Source organism: Bactrocera neohumeralis, chromosome 4, assembly GCF_024586455.1.
Source record: "Bactrocera neohumeralis isolate Rockhampton chromosome 4, APGP_CSIRO_Bneo_wtdbg2-racon-allhic-juicebox.fasta_v2, whole genome shotgun sequence".
NCBI classification, from domain to species: Eukaryota; Metazoa; Arthropoda; class Insecta; order Diptera; family Tephritidae; genus Bactrocera; species Bactrocera neohumeralis.
This window is the reverse complement of record NC_065921.1, coordinates 60372183-60391274: the sequence shown is the minus strand read 5'-3', so window position 1 is coordinate 60391274 and position 19092 is coordinate 60372183. Positions and strand designations below refer to the sequence as shown.

General features: G+C 37.2%; 1 protein-coding gene across 1 annotated transcript; it reads left to right on the top strand.

Moving 5' to 3' along the window:
* The first annotated feature begins 14300 nt into the window (after positions 1-14300).
* Positions 14301-17240, top strand: LOC126755807 (uncharacterized). The gene is made up of 2 exons (XM_050468532.1): positions 14301-16446; positions 17067-17240. The coding sequence occupies exons 1-2, from the start codon at positions 14668-14670 to the stop codon at positions 17238-17240; spliced, it is 1953 nt and encodes a 650-aa protein (XP_050324489.1). The 5' UTR covers positions 14301-14667.
* The last annotated feature ends 1852 nt before the right edge of the window (positions 17241-19092 follow it).

The window sequence follows — 19092 nt, the reverse complement described above, 5'->3', positions numbered from 1 at the left end:
TGGAAGAAGGTAAACGTGAGAGAATCATCCTGTTTAAAACTACAATCTATAAGCCGAATATGTACTTTGACGATCTTTCGAAGGAATACGTGTTAGTTTTAAAAGTTTCTCAGAATAAATAGATCCATATTTTGACACTTCAATGATCAATCAATAAAGTAGTTAAGTATATGTAGCTAGTTTCTTTCAGTGGTATAATCAGGAACGTTGGCTAGAATAATCAAGGTAATAGTAATTATAAAATATATTCTTAACAATCGTACGAGAGCCCGAATTTATAGCCATATATAGGAAGAATATTTTAAGCACATCGAAACTATATATGCGCGGTGCCACGAAGCTTAATACTCTCCTTTTCTTAATAAGCAAAGACCAAGCCCTCATGTGTGTTAAAACTTGAGGTGGTCTCAAAAAATTTACTTTACATTTTTAAACTTTAGATCCTCTATTGCAACTTTTTCGCCATCGTCATCAAAAGTTAGCCGCACTTTTCCCAGCAAAGTTTTTGTTTTCTTAATTATTAATTGTATTAAAATTTTTAGTGAATCTTTCGACAACATTTACTGATCACTGGCAAAAATCCACACCAGTACTCTGAAAATAACATTAACACTTTGTAAAGTGCGCACTTCGTTGGCCGTTCGTGCCGAAGTGGACAGACACATAAGCAATAACTGTCTACAAAAATGACTCAAATCATGTGGCAATGGTGGAGCGCACCACTGACGAGAGAAGATGCACAGTAGGTAATGGAAGGGAATGAAGTGGTCTCATTGGGACACTTTAAGATTTTAGTATGACTAAAAAAGAAGAGGTGTAACTTATACTAGTGTAAGTACGAGTGTTATTTGCGTGGAGACGTTAAGTATGGGTTGTAGTAAGAAATGAAGAGATCTATTCTTTGCTAAGACAGAGGTACAGAAAGTACCTAAAGGAATGACAGAGATTTCCTCTCCTCCAGTCTCTTAAAGATTGGACGGTATTCGGCTGGTGGATGCTTGAAAGCGTGGTAAAGCTGGAGGTTGAGACTAAAAGCACTTCACAGCTGAAGTGGGATAGTTGGACTATTTCTTTATCACGCCATACAAGTTGTGTCCACGCATTTAGTAGAGCCGATTTTACAGTGGCTGAAAGGAATATAATTAGACGTGATTTGACCAAATGAGACGACTTAATAAAGCAGAGCCTTAGGGGCAAGCAGTCTGTGCAGCGGTTAGACGATCATTTGCAAAGGAAGATGTAATGAAATCATAATGATGGTAGAACGGAGTCTGAAACCTCTTCACTCACTATAGTAGTTGCTCTTGAAAGAGATGCCAATCGACTTTGAATCCAAGTTGGTGGCATCAGCATCTATTGTACACCAGTCAAGACCCTCATACATTTCTCCTTCACCAACGATTAGGAAGTTGCAACTAATAACAGCCCAACCCAAGGTGTTCTTGTCGTTACTGTACGGGTAAATACTGCGTACTTGTTGAGAGCGAGCCTGGCGGTGTGATGTATAACGACGTAAGACAAATTAATAGCTAAGGTAGAGTGGAAAGTAGCGAAACAATAAAACCGATTTCACCTAGCTGATGAGTTTCGCACTAAAAGCGCATGCGAAAAGAGCTCAACTAAGACGACTCTCTATTTATGCGTTAACTTTAAGTAAAATCAAAAACTAAACGTAGGTCTTTTCCAAAACATTAAAACGTCTGTCACCCGACCTTACATTTCTCAAACCATTCACTTGGTGTTCATTCCACCTAAACTCACACTGGTTAACGCACCAACATTCAAGCGCATCAACAAAAGTTAATATCCCCAAAGAGACACTTGAGTCGCGTGCAAACTATTGCCGAACAATTGCAACTGGCTGCAAGTGGCAAACAAGGACAAAATATCCCGAGTACTTAGTGAACTTAGGGATAGTGTAGAGTGACGTTGACGAAGTTTAAGGATTCGCTCTTTGGTTGCTAGCGACTAGCAGAGGGTGCTTGACGGTGGTAATTTAATGGCTGATGGCTGAGAGTTGGCCATTGGTCGACAACCGCCAGTTCTTGTTGGTTGTTTGCCATTTCGTTGCACAGTTACTCACTATTGTTGATGAAATGCAGTCTTTTTGGTGAGTTCGATGCTTGAGCTGGTTGCCGTGGTTATGACTTTCGGTGGGTGCTGTAGTAGAAGGCATTGCATTTATAGTGGTAGAGCGAAGTTCAAAACGGTACCAAGCAGCATGAGAAATTTCCGAGTTTATTCGAATAGGTGAACATCAATAGCTTCCATCTGGCTACCTTACTTAGTTTCGGAAGTTGAGATCTCAGAAATATACATATGTTCTATGATAATCCCTACAACATGACTCAGCAGTACATCATTAACTGCTAAAAAGATCAGAAAATTAACACGGGCTCTTTATTTTTTTTTCCTTCTTTTGAATAAGTCTGATTGACATAGCAACTTCCTAAACTACCTTCCAGAAGCGTCAATGATAAATTCGGCTTAAGCAAATAAAGCTTGCTAAGAAAGAAGGTTGAAGCTGGAAACGAAAACTGGTCTCTTTGAAAATTTAAGCAAAAAATAGCATTTTTAAAAAGTTAGAACTTTTCTTTAATATTTTTTGTTGTCTGTTGTGTTGTTTATATTCAATATGTTGAAGGTATCGAGAGTTTAATAGGCAAATTTAGCGTTGAGTTAAACAGCCGAGTCATGTAAACGAGACGGCTGCAGACCTACCTGTAGCGGAACTGTAAGATCGAAAACCCAATACCAGTTCTACCGTGTTCTCATGGGTTTTTCTTAAATCTGCAAGATCACATATCCGTTTTTGAAAGCTGTTTCTCATGGTTCAAAAACATAATTGTAGTTGATTGACCTCCAATTTAAAAAAAATCAGTTCCACATTGAAATACCTTCCAAGTAGCAGCAGCATAAGTCAAGTTGCAATAGCTTCTAGCATTAATAATCGCTAAAGTGTAATGTGGCAAAGGCAGGGAGACAGGCGTCAGCTCGTTCGAAGAAAATATTGTCCCTTGCGGTATTAATGTTTGTTTTTCTCCCTCTACAACTCTTTTTGCTGACATGCTCTCTCCCCCTCTCACTAGCAGTCTTCTTCGCCCACTTTCACTCTTTCTTTCATTCATTAGTCACTCCCCTTAACATTTGCATTTCCCTTTCAGCATGCTTTTCCTATCGCCTGTCGGCTTTTTGTCACCGTCTCACCGTCGATTTAACTAATTTACTCTTCATAGCCCTTTACCTTTCAGTTCTGCCTTTCATCGTCATTCACTTTTTGTTTGTTGCGGTTTCGTTAGGGAAAACCTAATTACCAAATGTTGTCAATAACGTCAAAAGTACGAGGATTTTGTCACCAAAAACTTTGCAAAGAATAACTAAAAATATCAGGAGCCCAAGAGCTCTTAGTATGGAGTTAGCGACCCTCCTTCATTTTACTATTTTAATATTAATTATTAAATAGTTGACAGCATTAGCAAACGAGTAAACTTCACAATGAAGTGTAGTTACCCTTGGCAGTAAAAATGATTAAAATGACTCTATGCTTAGGGATAGCCCTATTAAGTGGTATACTGACGGCTCGATAACTTCGAAAAAAATTGGAACAGGGATCGCAGAATTACGCAACAAACTTTCCCTACTTATGGGACGTTTTCGAAGCATTTTCCAAGCAAAAGCTTTTGTTATAAGTCGGTGTGTCCAGGCCTACGCCAGACAAAGTCATTGATAGTAATCTTTCGATAGACAAATTTTACACTCGTTATCTACATTATTTTATATGGCCCTGGCATCTTGCGTAAACTGTCGGTTCTGCGATATGGCGGCGTAAGCTCCTGAGCACCTAATGTTAAACTGCACGGCAATCTGTAGACGAAGCAACAAGGTCTTTGGATCTATGTATTTCAATAGGAATCACATGGCCCTAATAGACCCCAAAAAGATTCGGGAATTTTCAGTGTGCTGGACCTGTGTGAGTCGTTGTTACAGCGGGGGTAGGAGGTACTTTTGTTTCAGAAAAATGGTTATTATACATATGAAGGCTCGTTAAGCAGCATTCTTCGATTTTTACAATGTCTGAATTTATTGAACAAAGAAGTTCGATAATGCACTACCTCATACTGCATTGGTTATTCGAGATCAATTCGCCACATTTTCAACTAATATCGTGTTGCAACCATCGTATTCGCATAATTTACCTTCGTGTAACTTCTGGCTATTCAGCAAATTCACATGACAACTCTGAGGAAACCGTTTTGACTCAATTGAGAATATAAAAAATGAATCGAAGAAGGCGTGATGGCCATTACGACAGAGAATTTTTAAAAGTACTATGATGAACGGAAAATTTGTTGGTATAAGTGTATTGCAGCGGGCGAAGATTACTTTGAAAGAGATGAAATGGACAAAAATTCATCTTACAATTTGATCACAGTAGTATTTTTTTCACAACCGGAACATTGAGTTTATAAGGTAGTTTTCTCAAGATTATCACATTCGATACTGGATAGTGGCTTTAAGGTCTTTTAACACATTTTGTAAGCATACATTTTAAGGTGCTACTTTTAACCTTAATGAAAATCTCAAGCAAGAGTTACAGACCTTTTAGTTAATTATATATAGTAATTGAGAGAACCACCTTAGATAACGTAAGCGTAGCCACAATTTTGTGGTGTCTTTCCCAAGGGTTCTGATCTCTTGAAAGGCCTTTGTTATAGTAATATGCCTGAAACACTCACGATTTTTGAGTTTCTGACTAAGCTTTTAACAAAAGACACTATTTTTCTTAAAGCTCTGAACCTCGTAGCCGGCTAAAACTCCGCAAGACCTTCAATTAAGTTTAAAACTTCAAAACAAGCTCGATTCAGCATAATCATAAATCCAAAAACAAAATGAATTATGTTTTTGTTGTGAACACATTTCATTACCGTTACTTGCGCACTCGTTATGGAAAAGATTTCTCAATTTTGTACCACGTCAACGCCGCCCCCCTTTGCCACTCCACCACTTTGAGCGTACACAGCTCAATTTTGTGAAACCGAAAGTAACTCTTAAAGATACAGTTATTTATAAACTACGTAGCCTAACATAACAGTCTGGCAACTGTGAAAGATGCACACAGGGTTCACGAATTCCGTGAAGACGACATATATGCTTTCTCTTCATTTTTAAGAGAAGTCGATGCCGTACTGGCAATGCTGTATACAGATCCAACAGCATGCGAATACTCGTATGTATACCGAAGGGTAATCCGAAATAAAATTCAAGCTAAGGCATTACATGATATTCATACTTTATCGTCAGATGCAAACTGGACTGAAATCAAAGCAACTCTAATCAGAACTTTCGGCATTAAGGAAACATACTATCAACTTTACCAGCAAGCATTTACTAACATTAGAATTTATTTTGAATTATTATTAAATATATTATATAAATTAAACGAAAAGTTTGAATACGATGTAAGTAAACCAATAGTCCTCTAAACAATGAAAAAATTATTTTAAGAACCGTTTTGAGTAATATAGACCACAATTTGGCTTCGCTAATTATAAATAGGAACATAAATTGTTTATCAGATGCCTATAAATTATTAGAAAGCGAATGTTTAATTCGTAATCAGAATAAGCGTAATGGTATTAACTTTAACGACGATTACTACAACTATGCAAAACAAAGTAGACATACAGATTCAAGTTACAACTATAGCAGAGATTAACAAGAATACAAAATAAATCAACAACATTTCAGATATCATAATAAAAATTTTCAGAAATTCTATCCTGATCAAAATAGAAGTTTTTTTGCCAAGGCAAGAGACAAAGAGTTATTCAAGTCAAATTAATAATAAGTTTCGGTCGCAAAATTCTAATCAATATAATAATAGCCCAAATTTTAGAAGAAGTGAGCTAATGAATACAGATTATGCTCAAGTTGATGAAATCGATAGAAACCAAGTTTAAAATTTTCAAGTTATAGGCTCAAAGGAACATTACCCTTAATAGAGCTACATATAGAAAAATGTGCGATCTCGATTGCGGTCAAATAACAATTACTTCTTTATTCCATTTCATCTAGTTGCTTAGCCTAAATCTTAAAACTAACGGCTTAAGCTAGTGGTAATATTAATATGTACTACAGAAAACAGGGGTAAGTACAATAATTTTTAACTTTCGTTAACTATTGTAAAAGTTTATATTGAGGTATGTAATATACATATTAGTATTACAAATAGATTATTAAGGTAAGTATACAAGAATATAATTCAAAATTTTATAATTTTTCTAACTCAATTTACTTAATTTTAATTTTAGGTTTAAATATACATATATTTTGTCGCTTGACGCAACACTAAAATTCATTTTAAGATTATTACCAATTTACCAAAATATTTTAAGAAAGATGCAACAATGTCGTGGAAATTAACCAGCTTTGAGGGAAAAAGAAAGTATTACTATAAATAACATCGCGATTAAATTTGTAAAAGATTATCCATCTAATATCAACGAAATTACAACGGACGAGAAATTTCCAATACCGAACATCGACAATATACTAGATAAACTTAGACGACAACTCGACGATAAATTTGGCAAAAGGATTTCACCAAATCCTTGTCAAAGAAGAAGACCAGTTGAAAACTGCTTTTTCTACCCCCTACGGACATTATAAATACGTTCGGATGCCTTTTGACCTAAAAAATGCTCCAGCAACGTTTCAAAGACTTATTAACAGTGTTTTGAAAGATTTTATGAACAAATTTTGGGTTATTTATCTAGGCGATAAACTTATTTTTTCCACTTGTAACATTTTGACAAACATGTTACAAGTATCAAACAAGTTTTAGCGAAGTTAAGAGAAGCGAAACCAAAAATCCATATCGAAAAATGTAAATTTTTCTCAAAAGAAACCCTATACTTAGGTCACATTTCGACACCTGAAAGCGTTAAACCAAAAGCAAATAAAATAAAAACTATTTTGGAACTAAAGATTTCAAAATCCGTTAAACAAATAAAATCATTTCTCAGTATGTGCGGCTACTATCGCAAATTTATTAGGGATTTCGCAAATGTTGGGGTAACCGATGGTAAAGTTTCTAAAGAAAGACGCAAAATTAAATATAAATTATAAAAATTTTTTCCATTCATTTGAAAAACTCAAACAAATAATTACAGAAATTCCAGTGCTTACGTATCCGGATTTTAGCAAACGTTTTGAGTTGGCAACCGATGCCAGGGGGGTTACTCTGTAAGGCGTTACGAATAGCAATGCGTTGCGAAAGTGAATTACGTTGAAAAGGGCAATCGGTACTCTGTAACACTTTTACATTGTAAACAGTGTTGCACTGTTTTCCCGTTGACATATTTGCAGTATAGTTGACATTACTGACCGAAACGAAGGAGAATGAAAGCAAAATAAATAACAGAAAACTGAAAAAGTGTAGAAAATTGACAGACGTACATAATTCAAATTGCGCAGCGTTTTAAATTGGTTTGAAAAGTTTTATATATAAAAGGTTTAAATAATAGTAATTCAAGCGATGCAGTAATTTTAAATCAATAAAAAAGGTGTATATATGGATTCCGTTGTGTTATGGGAGGAAAACACAAAAAATGAACGAGTTGAGCAGAACATTATGAAGGACAAGTCTAATGTGATGAGTCTTAGTGAAAAAAGGTAAGTTTGAATGATAAAGTGTAATGCGATTTTTTAAACTTGTTTGTGCTTCTACTCGTAAATAGTTTCGTACAAAACTTTCGCTTAAGCAAGGAATCGTTCAAATATGTGTTGGAAATTGTGAAATTAGCGGAAACTTTAAAGTTTTTGGAGCAGGGAGGGTATTGGACAAGATCACCATACAGGACTAGCTCAACAAACAGTTTCGTGTTGTGTGTTTGAAGTTTGTAAAGCAATTGAGAAAATGCTGTGTCCAAAACACATAACTTTTGCAATGTCTTCAGAGGAGAAAAATGAAGCGAAACGAAATTCAATGTCTCGAACTCCAAGTGTAATTGGAGTGGTGGATGGTACTCACATCCAAATGATATGACCGGCAATTAATGAGCATTTATATTTCAATAAGAAATTAAAGCATATTATAAACGCTATGGTGGTAAGGCAATTGTTTTTTATTTTATATTTGTTTTTTTATAAATATTGTTTCCAAATCCTAGATATGTGATCATAAGATGATGATAAAAGCCGTTAACGGTCGGCTTGCTGGGGCGTGTCATGGTTCACATGTGTGGAATTTGTCAAGCGAGCGCCAATATTTAAAACCAACTATGTGAATGGCGAAATAGGAAGTCGTATTATTGGTGAGCATATACACATTCGTTAATTTTACTCGATAGCTATTATATGCATCAATTATTTTACTAACATAATTTTTTTCTTATAGGCGATATATAGGCTGGATATCCGCTTGAGCTAAGGCTTTTAACTCCATACAGAAATGCTACTGAAAACTCTGCTGAAAGTTACTACAACATAAAATTTTCAAAAGCCACATCCCTTATCGAACGAGTATTTGGAGTATTAAAAGCGCGGTTCCGATGCCCTTTAGCTGCTAGAGAACTACATTATGCCCCAGAAAAAGTGCTCTTTTAAACGTATGTTGTGCTCTTCATAATATTTGCACTCTTTTTTAATGTGGAATCACCTGCCAATATAGCAAATGAAGTTGAAGAAGTCGATGCTACTTATACTACTGAAACCATAGGAAATGCGAATAAAACCAATATTGCTAAACGTTTAAGGAATCAAATACAAAACAGTATGATTACTTTATAAACATATAACACTATTAAATAAAGTAAACTTTTTAATTTTTCACATTTTCACATTTATTTGATTAAAATTCACATTATTGATATAAAACTTTAGCCTCTTGCACATGTGCATACATATCTATGTATATTTGTAAGTACATATATGTAATAAAAAGTAAAAACTATTACAGCAACACAAAATACGTCTTTAAATCAAAACAATGCATTTAAACTAACAATATAATAAATAAATAATTATCAGTAATTATTAAAAAAATAACTAACAGACTTCAATGTCAATAACTAAAATACAACATTTTTATTGGTCGCGCTGTTCAAATTCTAGCATTTGCTTTTTTAGTTCTAATGTTGCAAATTTTAGTTATGTTTAGTCCAAATCAATCCTTGGTACGCACATTCCCCACACTCATCATCATTTTCTTCGCTGCACACCACGCTCTAACACACACACAATGACATCACACACCATCAACTACTTTCGCCGAACAAAAGAACAAAAGTACAAAAAGACAGACAACTGATCAAAAAGCAATTTTGGCGCTACGACATCGACCCGATCGACACGTTTCTTTTTTGGCGAAGGTTTACCCTTTTTTCGGCGAACATCAAGTTAAATAATAATACTTTACTTTTACATTTTATTGTGCGAGCCACCCATTTAAAAATTAAAGTTTATCATATACATACCTAGGTTGCGAGAACAAATAGAAAGTTTACTTATATTACTTTAAAAGTTCGCGAATCTCTTGGGTTAATTTCACACATCCTTGTTTTGTAATTTTATAAGAAAATAAATCCAGAAGTTACTAACAACTGGAAGTGCAGTGAAAACGAATTTTTAATCGCAATTTTGGGAAAAAAAATATAGATACGGTGAGTGCGGGAAAGGTGAAACATAAAACTTTACATGGTCCTTCGAGCCTAAAAGAAAGGCACTACGGAAACTAAAAAAAAAAATATATATATATTTATATACATATATATATATATATATTATACATATGGGAAAGTGACCCAAAAACTTAAACAAAACATAATAATAATTAAATCTAAAAACTTAAAATCAAGTGAAAGAAAATTAATATACACATTATATACATAATACAAAAAAAGAAAGTGTCAGTGACAGCAGTGCTTAGGACATAAAAGAACAAATCAGAGAATACATATATCTCACATAATAAAAGGAAAACAAAAATAACCAAAAAGAAACCAAACGGGCGCGAACTAAATTAAACATATAAAGCTAAATAAAAACAAACTCACTTACAACAAATTATACGGGCGCGAATTCAAACAAAAATCAAACAAAAAAGAAATAGAGGAAAGTAGAAGGCGGAATAACCAGCTGGCATCCAACCAAGAGGAGGAACTGGACAACACACTCACACTCACTTCTGGTATAACCCAAAACCCCTAAGGGAAATCAAAGTGAGTTGTATCGTTTCCATTTTTTGGTATTAATTTTTATGTATATATGTATGTATGTTTGCTAGTAGCTACGGTTGCATACAAAACCGTTTAAGCAACATTTTATTTAAACGGATTTCAAATATTTTTTATACGGTATAAATTAAAAAAACCGATATTAAAAAACAAAAAAAAAGTGAGCAAAATTTGGTATTGTACCGCCCACGTACCTTCGTTTATGCAACCACTCACTAAAAATTATTAATTCATTATATTATCGCAGTATTCAAGTATTTACTTGTAAATTTTCCGGCAATACTTCTTCTGCTTCTTAAAGCAGTAAGCTGGATTGCTCAAAGGAAGTAATAGGCGCAATAAAAATTATAAAGCAAACATTAAGAGAGAGAGAGAGAGTATAAACATACATATATACATACATATATATCACTGTTAATATACATTAGCACATACGTTAAATTATTTATATACATACATATACTTACATTTAAGTGCAGAGGTTAAATACCTGCACATTACAGTTTCTCTCTTCTTCTGTTTATTCTGCCGCGAAAATAATAAAAAAACAGACATACATACATATGATATATATGCGGCCTGCTCTTATCTGTATGTACAAACGTCTATACATATATCCCACACAGAGGATATAATTGAACAATTAAAAATAAGAATCAAAACTATAAAAACGTATTGCAATATTTCGCAAAAATAAACTTTTTATAACAATTTTTTCTTCTGAAGAAATACAGGTTTATATACTTAAACCATATACATTACATACATACGAGTATATTCAAAGTCCTAACAGGCAAACAAATTTTAATAAAATTCCTCTCTTCGTGAAAAAGAACAAGAGAAGTGCACATAACCACTAAAGCGAAAGTACAAGCAGATAAAAACGCACACATACATACTTACATATATACAAAAGGTATTGACCCATTCCGTCACATACGTACGAGGGCATACTAATAAATCCGGAAGATAATAAATACTCGCAATACATAAAAAAAAAACAAATATATATATATATATAGATACTATTATAATAATAATAATTATAATAATAATAAGCATAAACGACATCGCAATTAAATACAACGGCGAGTAATAAAAACTATAAACGCGGGTTTTATTAATTTTATCGGAAACAAAAAACTCTTATTTACATAAAAGAGTTTTCGGTTAATAAAGTTCTCAGTATACACTGAAAGAAAAATATACAAATATTTTACAATTTTACATTTTCTAAATGAATATAGATTCAAAAGAATCTAAAACATCTCAATTCTTGAAAATTCCCAAAATGATCTCTGACGATAAGAGTCCATGTACACCTGCAGAAGCTACACGCTCTAAGCAAGGTGCTACAAAACAAAAGAGGGGGAAAGACATTTCATACTCTAAATTCATTTCTGAGAGTGACTGTCTAATAAAATACTGCACTCGATTTGCTTCTTCGCCGATTCAAGACAATTCTGAATCGGCGCTAGAAATAAAAAGCCAAACGATAGAAAATTTTTGGACACGTCTCCAAGCTGCATATGACACAATTGTAGATACTGACGATTCAGATCTACCAGAAAACTTTAAATCTTCTGCATACGCCAAATTTGAAAACTGCTTAGACCAGTATGAAGACACAAAAATTATGATCGCAGATCAATTAAAACTTATAAAGTCAATTGCACCTACTCCCCACAGTAGAGTAGAGTTACCACAAGTGCAAGCCCAAGAGGCAACAGGCATTCATCTCAAAGTGCCAGCGTGTGATACGGAAATATTTCATGGAGGTTATGAACAATGGCCGTCCTTCCGGGACATGTTTACAGCCGTGTACATAAACCATCCAAAATTATCACAAGCGCAAAAATTGTATCATCTCCGATACAAAACAAAAGGTCAAGCAGGCGTAATAGTAAAACAGTTCGCATTAAGTGATGACAATTTCAATTTGGCTTGGGAAGCTCTGAAAGCAAGATATGAAAACAAAAGAATATTGGTCGACAAGCAAGTAACCATGCTCATGAACTTGCCGAAAATTCAAAAAGAAACAAGTGAAGAATTCATAAAATTAGAATCCACTGTTTCAAATTGTTTGTCGGTTCTATCGACACAAAATGTTCCCACAGACAACTGGGACCCTATTCTGGTAAACATATGCACCGCAGCATTACCAGAAAAATCATTACTTCTATGGCTCCTCATCAAGAAGAGACTGCCCAACGTGGCAGCAAATGAAAGATTTCTTAACTACCCAATATGAAATTGCGGAAAGGGTAGATAAAAAAACAGTCAGAACTAAAAACGTTCAACACGACCTAGACAGAAGCTTTAACAGACCCCAAGTCAATAACAACAACAATTTAAATAGAAGCTTTTTCAAAGCACAATCGTTCACATCTGAACAGAACAAATATACGTCATGCGAACTATGTAAAGGAGGGCATAAACTCAAAACTTGCGAGAAGTTTAAAAAATTAAATATAAACGAAAGGAACAACTTTGTCAGGTCAAAAAGACTCTGTACAAACTGCTTGTCCCACGCGCACACTCTTGCTAATTGCGAAAGCAAATTCAACTGCGTATATTGTCATAAAAGACATCATTCCATGTTACATTACAACATGTCTCCCAATACACCTCAAAGTAACGCATTCTCAAGAAAAGCCACGGGTTTAGTTGCAACAGCAACTCCCGAAACACAAAATCTCGAAATTTGCCATGAGACACCATGCTGCTCAAAGGCATTAAAAACTCAAACGCTACACAGCGAGAATCAAAGTAAGGTATTACTACCAACAGCAGTGGTCTCCATCGAACACAGAGGAGAACTGTTTAAACTTAGAGCCTTAATAGACCAAGGATCACAACGATCCTTTATAGCGTCTAAGGCACAAAATAAATTAAAATTGCCAACAAGGCCAGCAAAATTTGAAATTACGGGAATGGGCGGAAGAGTAGTACAAAACTCTAACAAAATATGCCCCATTACCCTAATTTCCCCCCAAGCGGATAAGCGCATTCAAGCAAATGCTATTGTCTTACCGCAACTAACAAACATGCTTCCAAGCTATCAAATAAATAGCAAGCATTGGGATAAAATTTCACACCTGACTCTAGCAGATCCCAACTGCAACAAGCCAGCTCAAATAGACATCCTAATAGGCAGCGACCTTATACCGCAAATTATACTAGAAGGTGTTGAAAAAATCTCAAACACCCTTCTAGCTCAAAACACTATCTTCGGTTGGATACTAAGTGGACTAGTTACTGAAACAGTTTCTACCATGACAACTGAAGTTGAAGAAATATCCAACGAATACCTTAATTCACAATTAAGGAAATTTTGGGAGTTAGAAGAGCTCCCCCCCCCCCCCCCATTTCGATCGCAACACCAGAAGATCAGTATTGTGAAGACTTTTATAAAGCCACAACTACTAGATCAGCTAATGGTCGGTATGTCGTACGACTACCACTAAAACAACAATTTCCAGACACACTCGCCTTAGGTCACTCTCGCACCTCTGCAATACAGCAGTTTCTAAGTATGGAAAAAAACCTACTTAGAAAAGGTGAGCTTAAACAAGATTATGATGGTGTCTTAGAAGAATACCTCCATTTAGACCACATGGAGGAAGTAAGCCCATGTGAAAAAATCATAAGAGCCAAATATTACTCTTTCTACTTGCCACATCATGCAGTAGTAAAGCCTGACAAAAAAACAACAAAAGTCAGAGTGGTCTTCAATGCCTCCAGAACCACTAGCTCGGGGAATTCCCTAAATGACATTCTATTTACGGGACCCACACTCCAACCAGATCTAATGCTCCTCATATTGAACTGGCGTATATACAAATACGTATTCAATGGGGATGTCGAAAAGATGTATCGACAAATACTGGTACATAAAGAGGATCAAGATTTTCAGCGGATTATTTTCCGAAAATCTGCCAATAGTCCACTACGCGACTTTAAATTAAAAACAGTAACCTTTGGCGTAAACTGTGCTCCATACTTAGCCATTCGTACACTCCACGAACTGGCAGAAGACACAAAGTCAGAATTTCCTCTGGCAACACAAGTCTTAAAAACGCAAACGTATGTAGACGATATCCTGTCTGGAAGCCACAGTCTTCCACAAGCATACGAGACCTTATCACAGGTAATAAATGCCCTCAATACCGCAGGGTTTCCTTTAAAAAAGATTACAGCCAATCACCCAAATATTTTAAAAAATATTCCTAAAGACCATTTGTTGGATACTAATTTCCTTATATTTGAAAAGGAAAGTACAACAAAAACACTAGGCATCCAATGGAATGCGATATCGGACCAGTTTTCATACACGACTGAGTCCATATCCGCATTATCCGCTATTACAAAACGCCAAATTCTCTCCTCTGTGGCAAAACTTTTTGACCCCGCAGGATGGCTTTCGCCAATTATGATACAAGCGAAAATCCTGATCCAAGAATTATGGCTAGACGGAACCGACTGGGACGAACAAGTGAAACCTCTTCGCTTAGAAAAATGGTCCCAGTTCGCTAATAATTTGAACGACATAACGCAGATACAAATTCCACGGTGGGTTAACTATTCCCCCGAATACAAAGTGGAACTACACGGTTTCTGCGACGCCTCTGAAAAGGCATATTGTGCCACTATTTATGTGCGCACACAAAGCGATATTGCAACCACAAGCCACTTATTGGCGGCAAAAGCAAAAGTCGCACCTCTAAAAACGATAAGTCTACCACGACTTGAACTCTGTGGAGCTCTGCTACTAGCAAAACTGGCTTCAATGGTGCAGACCCACTTAAATATGGCGAAATACAGATTATATTTATGGTCCGATTCCGAGATAGTTCTAGCCTGGTTGGAAAAACCACCACATGCGTGGAAAACTTATATTTCTAACCGAACGTCTGAAATACTTGGCCTAGTAGGATCAGCCACTTGGCGACACGTAGCCAGTGCTGACAATCCTGCTGATCTAGGTACAAGAGGATGCAAACCTCTGCATCTCGCCACCTCCACCCTCTGGTGGAATGGCCCCCGTTGGTTAACAGAATCTCCCGATTCTTGGCCACAATCGCCCATGCGCAACATAATTGCCCCAGAAAGTCGAAAAATCGACACTTATCATACAAGCCTGGATGATACTGACATCCTTGAACGATTCTCATCGTTCCCCCGAGCGCTCAGAGTAGTCGCCTATATGCTCAGATTCATAGAGCGACTCAAGCATAAAGTTAAAGGGGCAACCTATCCCCAATGCGATACTTTGACGCACCAAGACTTGCAAAACGCAAAAATCGCCCTTATCACATCAACCCAAACGCGCTACTTCAGCCGCGACATATCATTATTAAGAGAACTGAAGCCGATTGATAAAAAGAGCTCACTCTTAGTATTAAATCCATTTCTAGACACGAAAGGTCTGCTTCGTGCGAATGGTCGGCTTGCAAATTCAAGCCTAACATATAATGAACGCCACCCTATAATTATACCTGAGAGGTGTCCATTTGCCACCTTATTCATCGCATATATCCACATACTAATGCTCCATGCCGAACATCGCCTCATGCAACATATGGTTCGCCAAGAATTGTATATACCCCGACTTAAGCCCCAAATAAAGAAGTGCATTTTCATGTGCAAGATCTGCACTATGCATAAGCAGAAAATGCGAACCCAGATTATGGCAGCACTTCCACCTGAACGCTGCAATTTCGCTCTGCCCTTCACCACCACAGGTGTCGATTTTGCTGGGCCTTTTATGATAAAGGCGTCCATGCTAAGATCTCCCACCCTAATGAAGGGCTACGTGGCTGTTTTTGTCTGTTTCACGACAAAAGCAGTACACCTTGAGCTGTGTACTAATCTGACGACGGAGGCTTTTCTCGCGGCATTTGCCCGCTTCGTCGGACGACGTGGCTTTCCAGCAAAAATAATGAGCGATAATGGCAAAACATTTATCGGAGCACAACGAGCTACAGAAAAACAGTTTGTAGATTTCATGAAACAAGTCTCACCTGACATTGTCCAAAAATACGCTCCGCAAGGTATCAATTGGCAGTTCATCCCCCCAAGCGCCCCTCATATGGGCGGCTTATGGGAATCAGCTGTAAAAAGCTTCAAAACTCATTTCAAGAAGCTAGCTGGCAACTATAAATTTAATTATGAAGAATTCACGACCTTGTTAACTTCTAGAATCGAAGCCGTTCTCAACTCACGGCCTCTCGCAGCTCTCTCGCAAGATCCCTCAGACTTAACAGCACTAACTCCCGGCCACTTTCTTAAAGGAGCGCCCATCCTGGCCACACCTGAGCCAGGCGTGGAGACGCTCTCCTTATTAAACAGATGGGAACGAATTAAAATTCTCCATCATGAATTCAGTCGCCGATGGAAAGAAGATTATTTAAAGGACCTCCACAGAAGGTACCGGTGGAAAACACCAGAAAAAGCGCCTCAGCTTGGAGATTGTGTCTTGATCAATGACGATTGTCTCCCCCCTACCGAATGGCGGCTTGGCCGCATAGAGAAGCTTTACTACAGCTCCGACGGTCATATTCGCGTAGTCGATCTCCGCACGCAAACTGGAACACTAACCAGGCCGGTCGTTAAACTATGTTTTTTGCCAACAGCCGAAAAAACCGATATATAAACCGTAAACAATAAACCGATAAAAACCGCCAAATATACCACAAACAATAATTTATTAAAACCAAAAATAACGTAAAAGGGTCGATCCACATGACGACCCACTCATGCCACACCACGTGGCAACATAGTTCACTACTATATTTAACAAATATCTAATGACGATAACCTCTTCTATAGATAAATATGGATATCGATGCGGCAACAACACCCAATGCCAACAGTCCGTTCGGCGGTCCACGTTCCACGCCCTGGGGCTGTCCCAACACCAGCGCCGCGAACCATCACGGCAACAGTGCCGTCAGCCGCTGCACGCAGTGCAACCCGAGCAACTCCGACGTCGCAACAAAATGAGCTACCTCGCAACCGATGTCCTCTATGTTGTCGTTCGCACAGGTTGCCACACTGCGGCATATTTAAAGGAATGCCACCTCAGCAACGCCAGCAGGTTGCCCGGGCCCATGGACATTGCCTGAGTTGCCTGTCGCCTACGCATACCACACAAGAGTGTACGTCCGGCTATGTGTGCCAAATGTGTATGCTTCCACACCACACTATGCTGCACCGCATCACCAGCCCCGAGACCGGGCGACACTCTGCCCCACGCAACCGCGGGGGTAAACGACGTTCTAAACGGCAGCAACAGCGAAGGCCAATAACCACCCCGGACGACTCGCGTCCGCGACACCACCACAACGTAACACGGCGGCAGCGTACTAGGCCACAAACGCGCCGTCCAACCGGTCTCAGCAACGTGGTAGCTACGCTGCAACAACTCCAGCGACTACTAGGCTAAAACTTTGCCTAGGGGGGCCAGGATGGCTAAATGGGTATCAGCCTTCCCACTTCTGCCCGTCAACACCATCCCACACATCCTGGTATGCAACATTGGTACGCCACATTCCCCACACTCATCATCATTTTCTTCGCTGCACACCACGCTCTAACACACACACAATGACATCACACACCATCAACTACTTTCGCCGAACAAAAGTACAAAAGGACAGACAACTGATCACATCGATCAGTTTTTTTGGCGAAGGTTTAAACATCAAGTTAAATAATAATACAGTCGAACTTCCATAACTCGAATCACTATTATCCCAAAAAACTTGACTTATGGAGACAAATAATATGTATTTGTTGTTTAAAACACACATTACAGAAACTGTAACTCTGAAAATTTTCTTTTTTTTTTGTTTTTCAGTAAAAAATGAGTCTAATTTGAAAGCATTTGTTTGCAAATATAAACTCAATGTTCGCATTTGAGGCTGAAATAGTTTCTTCTACCGACTCTCTCCGTTCCGCTTAATATTGGATCATCTAATTCAGGGCAGTAATTCTCAACAATATCAGCATCAGTAGAAAAGCCAGTTGTGTACTGCAATATAATCCTGAAGAGTAGCACTGCAAGTTATTTTGTTTGCTTTTAACCATGCTTCGTAATCAGCTTCAATTACATTTCGATATTCATCAGTAGTACTTAAAAACTCAGAGGTATGTCATCTTCCTCTTCCCATTCAGAGTATTGACCAAATCCATCTTTTTTGAAGCAATTCGCTATGGTTTGATTTTTGACGTCAATATCCCAAGCTTTTGTTACATGATTGATGCAATCCGTAAGTGTAATATCTTGTTTTTCGTTTGCCTCTATACGCTTTAGTGCTTCTTTTACTATTCTGGTACGATAAAAAACTTTCAAGTTTTGAATTACTGCCTGATCCAGCGGCTGTAATTTAGAGGTCATATTCGGTGGAAAAAATGCCAGTTCAATGGCTTTCAGTTTGCTTTGTACGTCTTTAGAATGTGCTGGGCAATTTTCAATAAACAATGAAATTTTTCGACCAGTACTTTGAAAGCGCTTATCCAAATTTAGAACCCATTCTTCAAAAATTTGGCCAGTCATCCAGGCCTTGGAGTTATAGGCCAGGATACTGCGAGTTGTAGAATGAGAGAAAAGCACATTACTTCGAGTTATAGAAGTCATAATTATGTATTTTCGTTCGAGTTATGGAAGTTCGAGTTACGGAAGGAAATTTATATGTTAATTACTCTCTTAATGCTACTGCCAACCCATTTAGTTCGAGTTAGAGAAAATTCGAGTTAAAGAAGTTCGAGTTATGGAAGTTCGACTGTATTTTACTTTTACATTTTATTGTGCGAGCCACCCATTTAAAAAATTAAAGTTTATCATATACATACC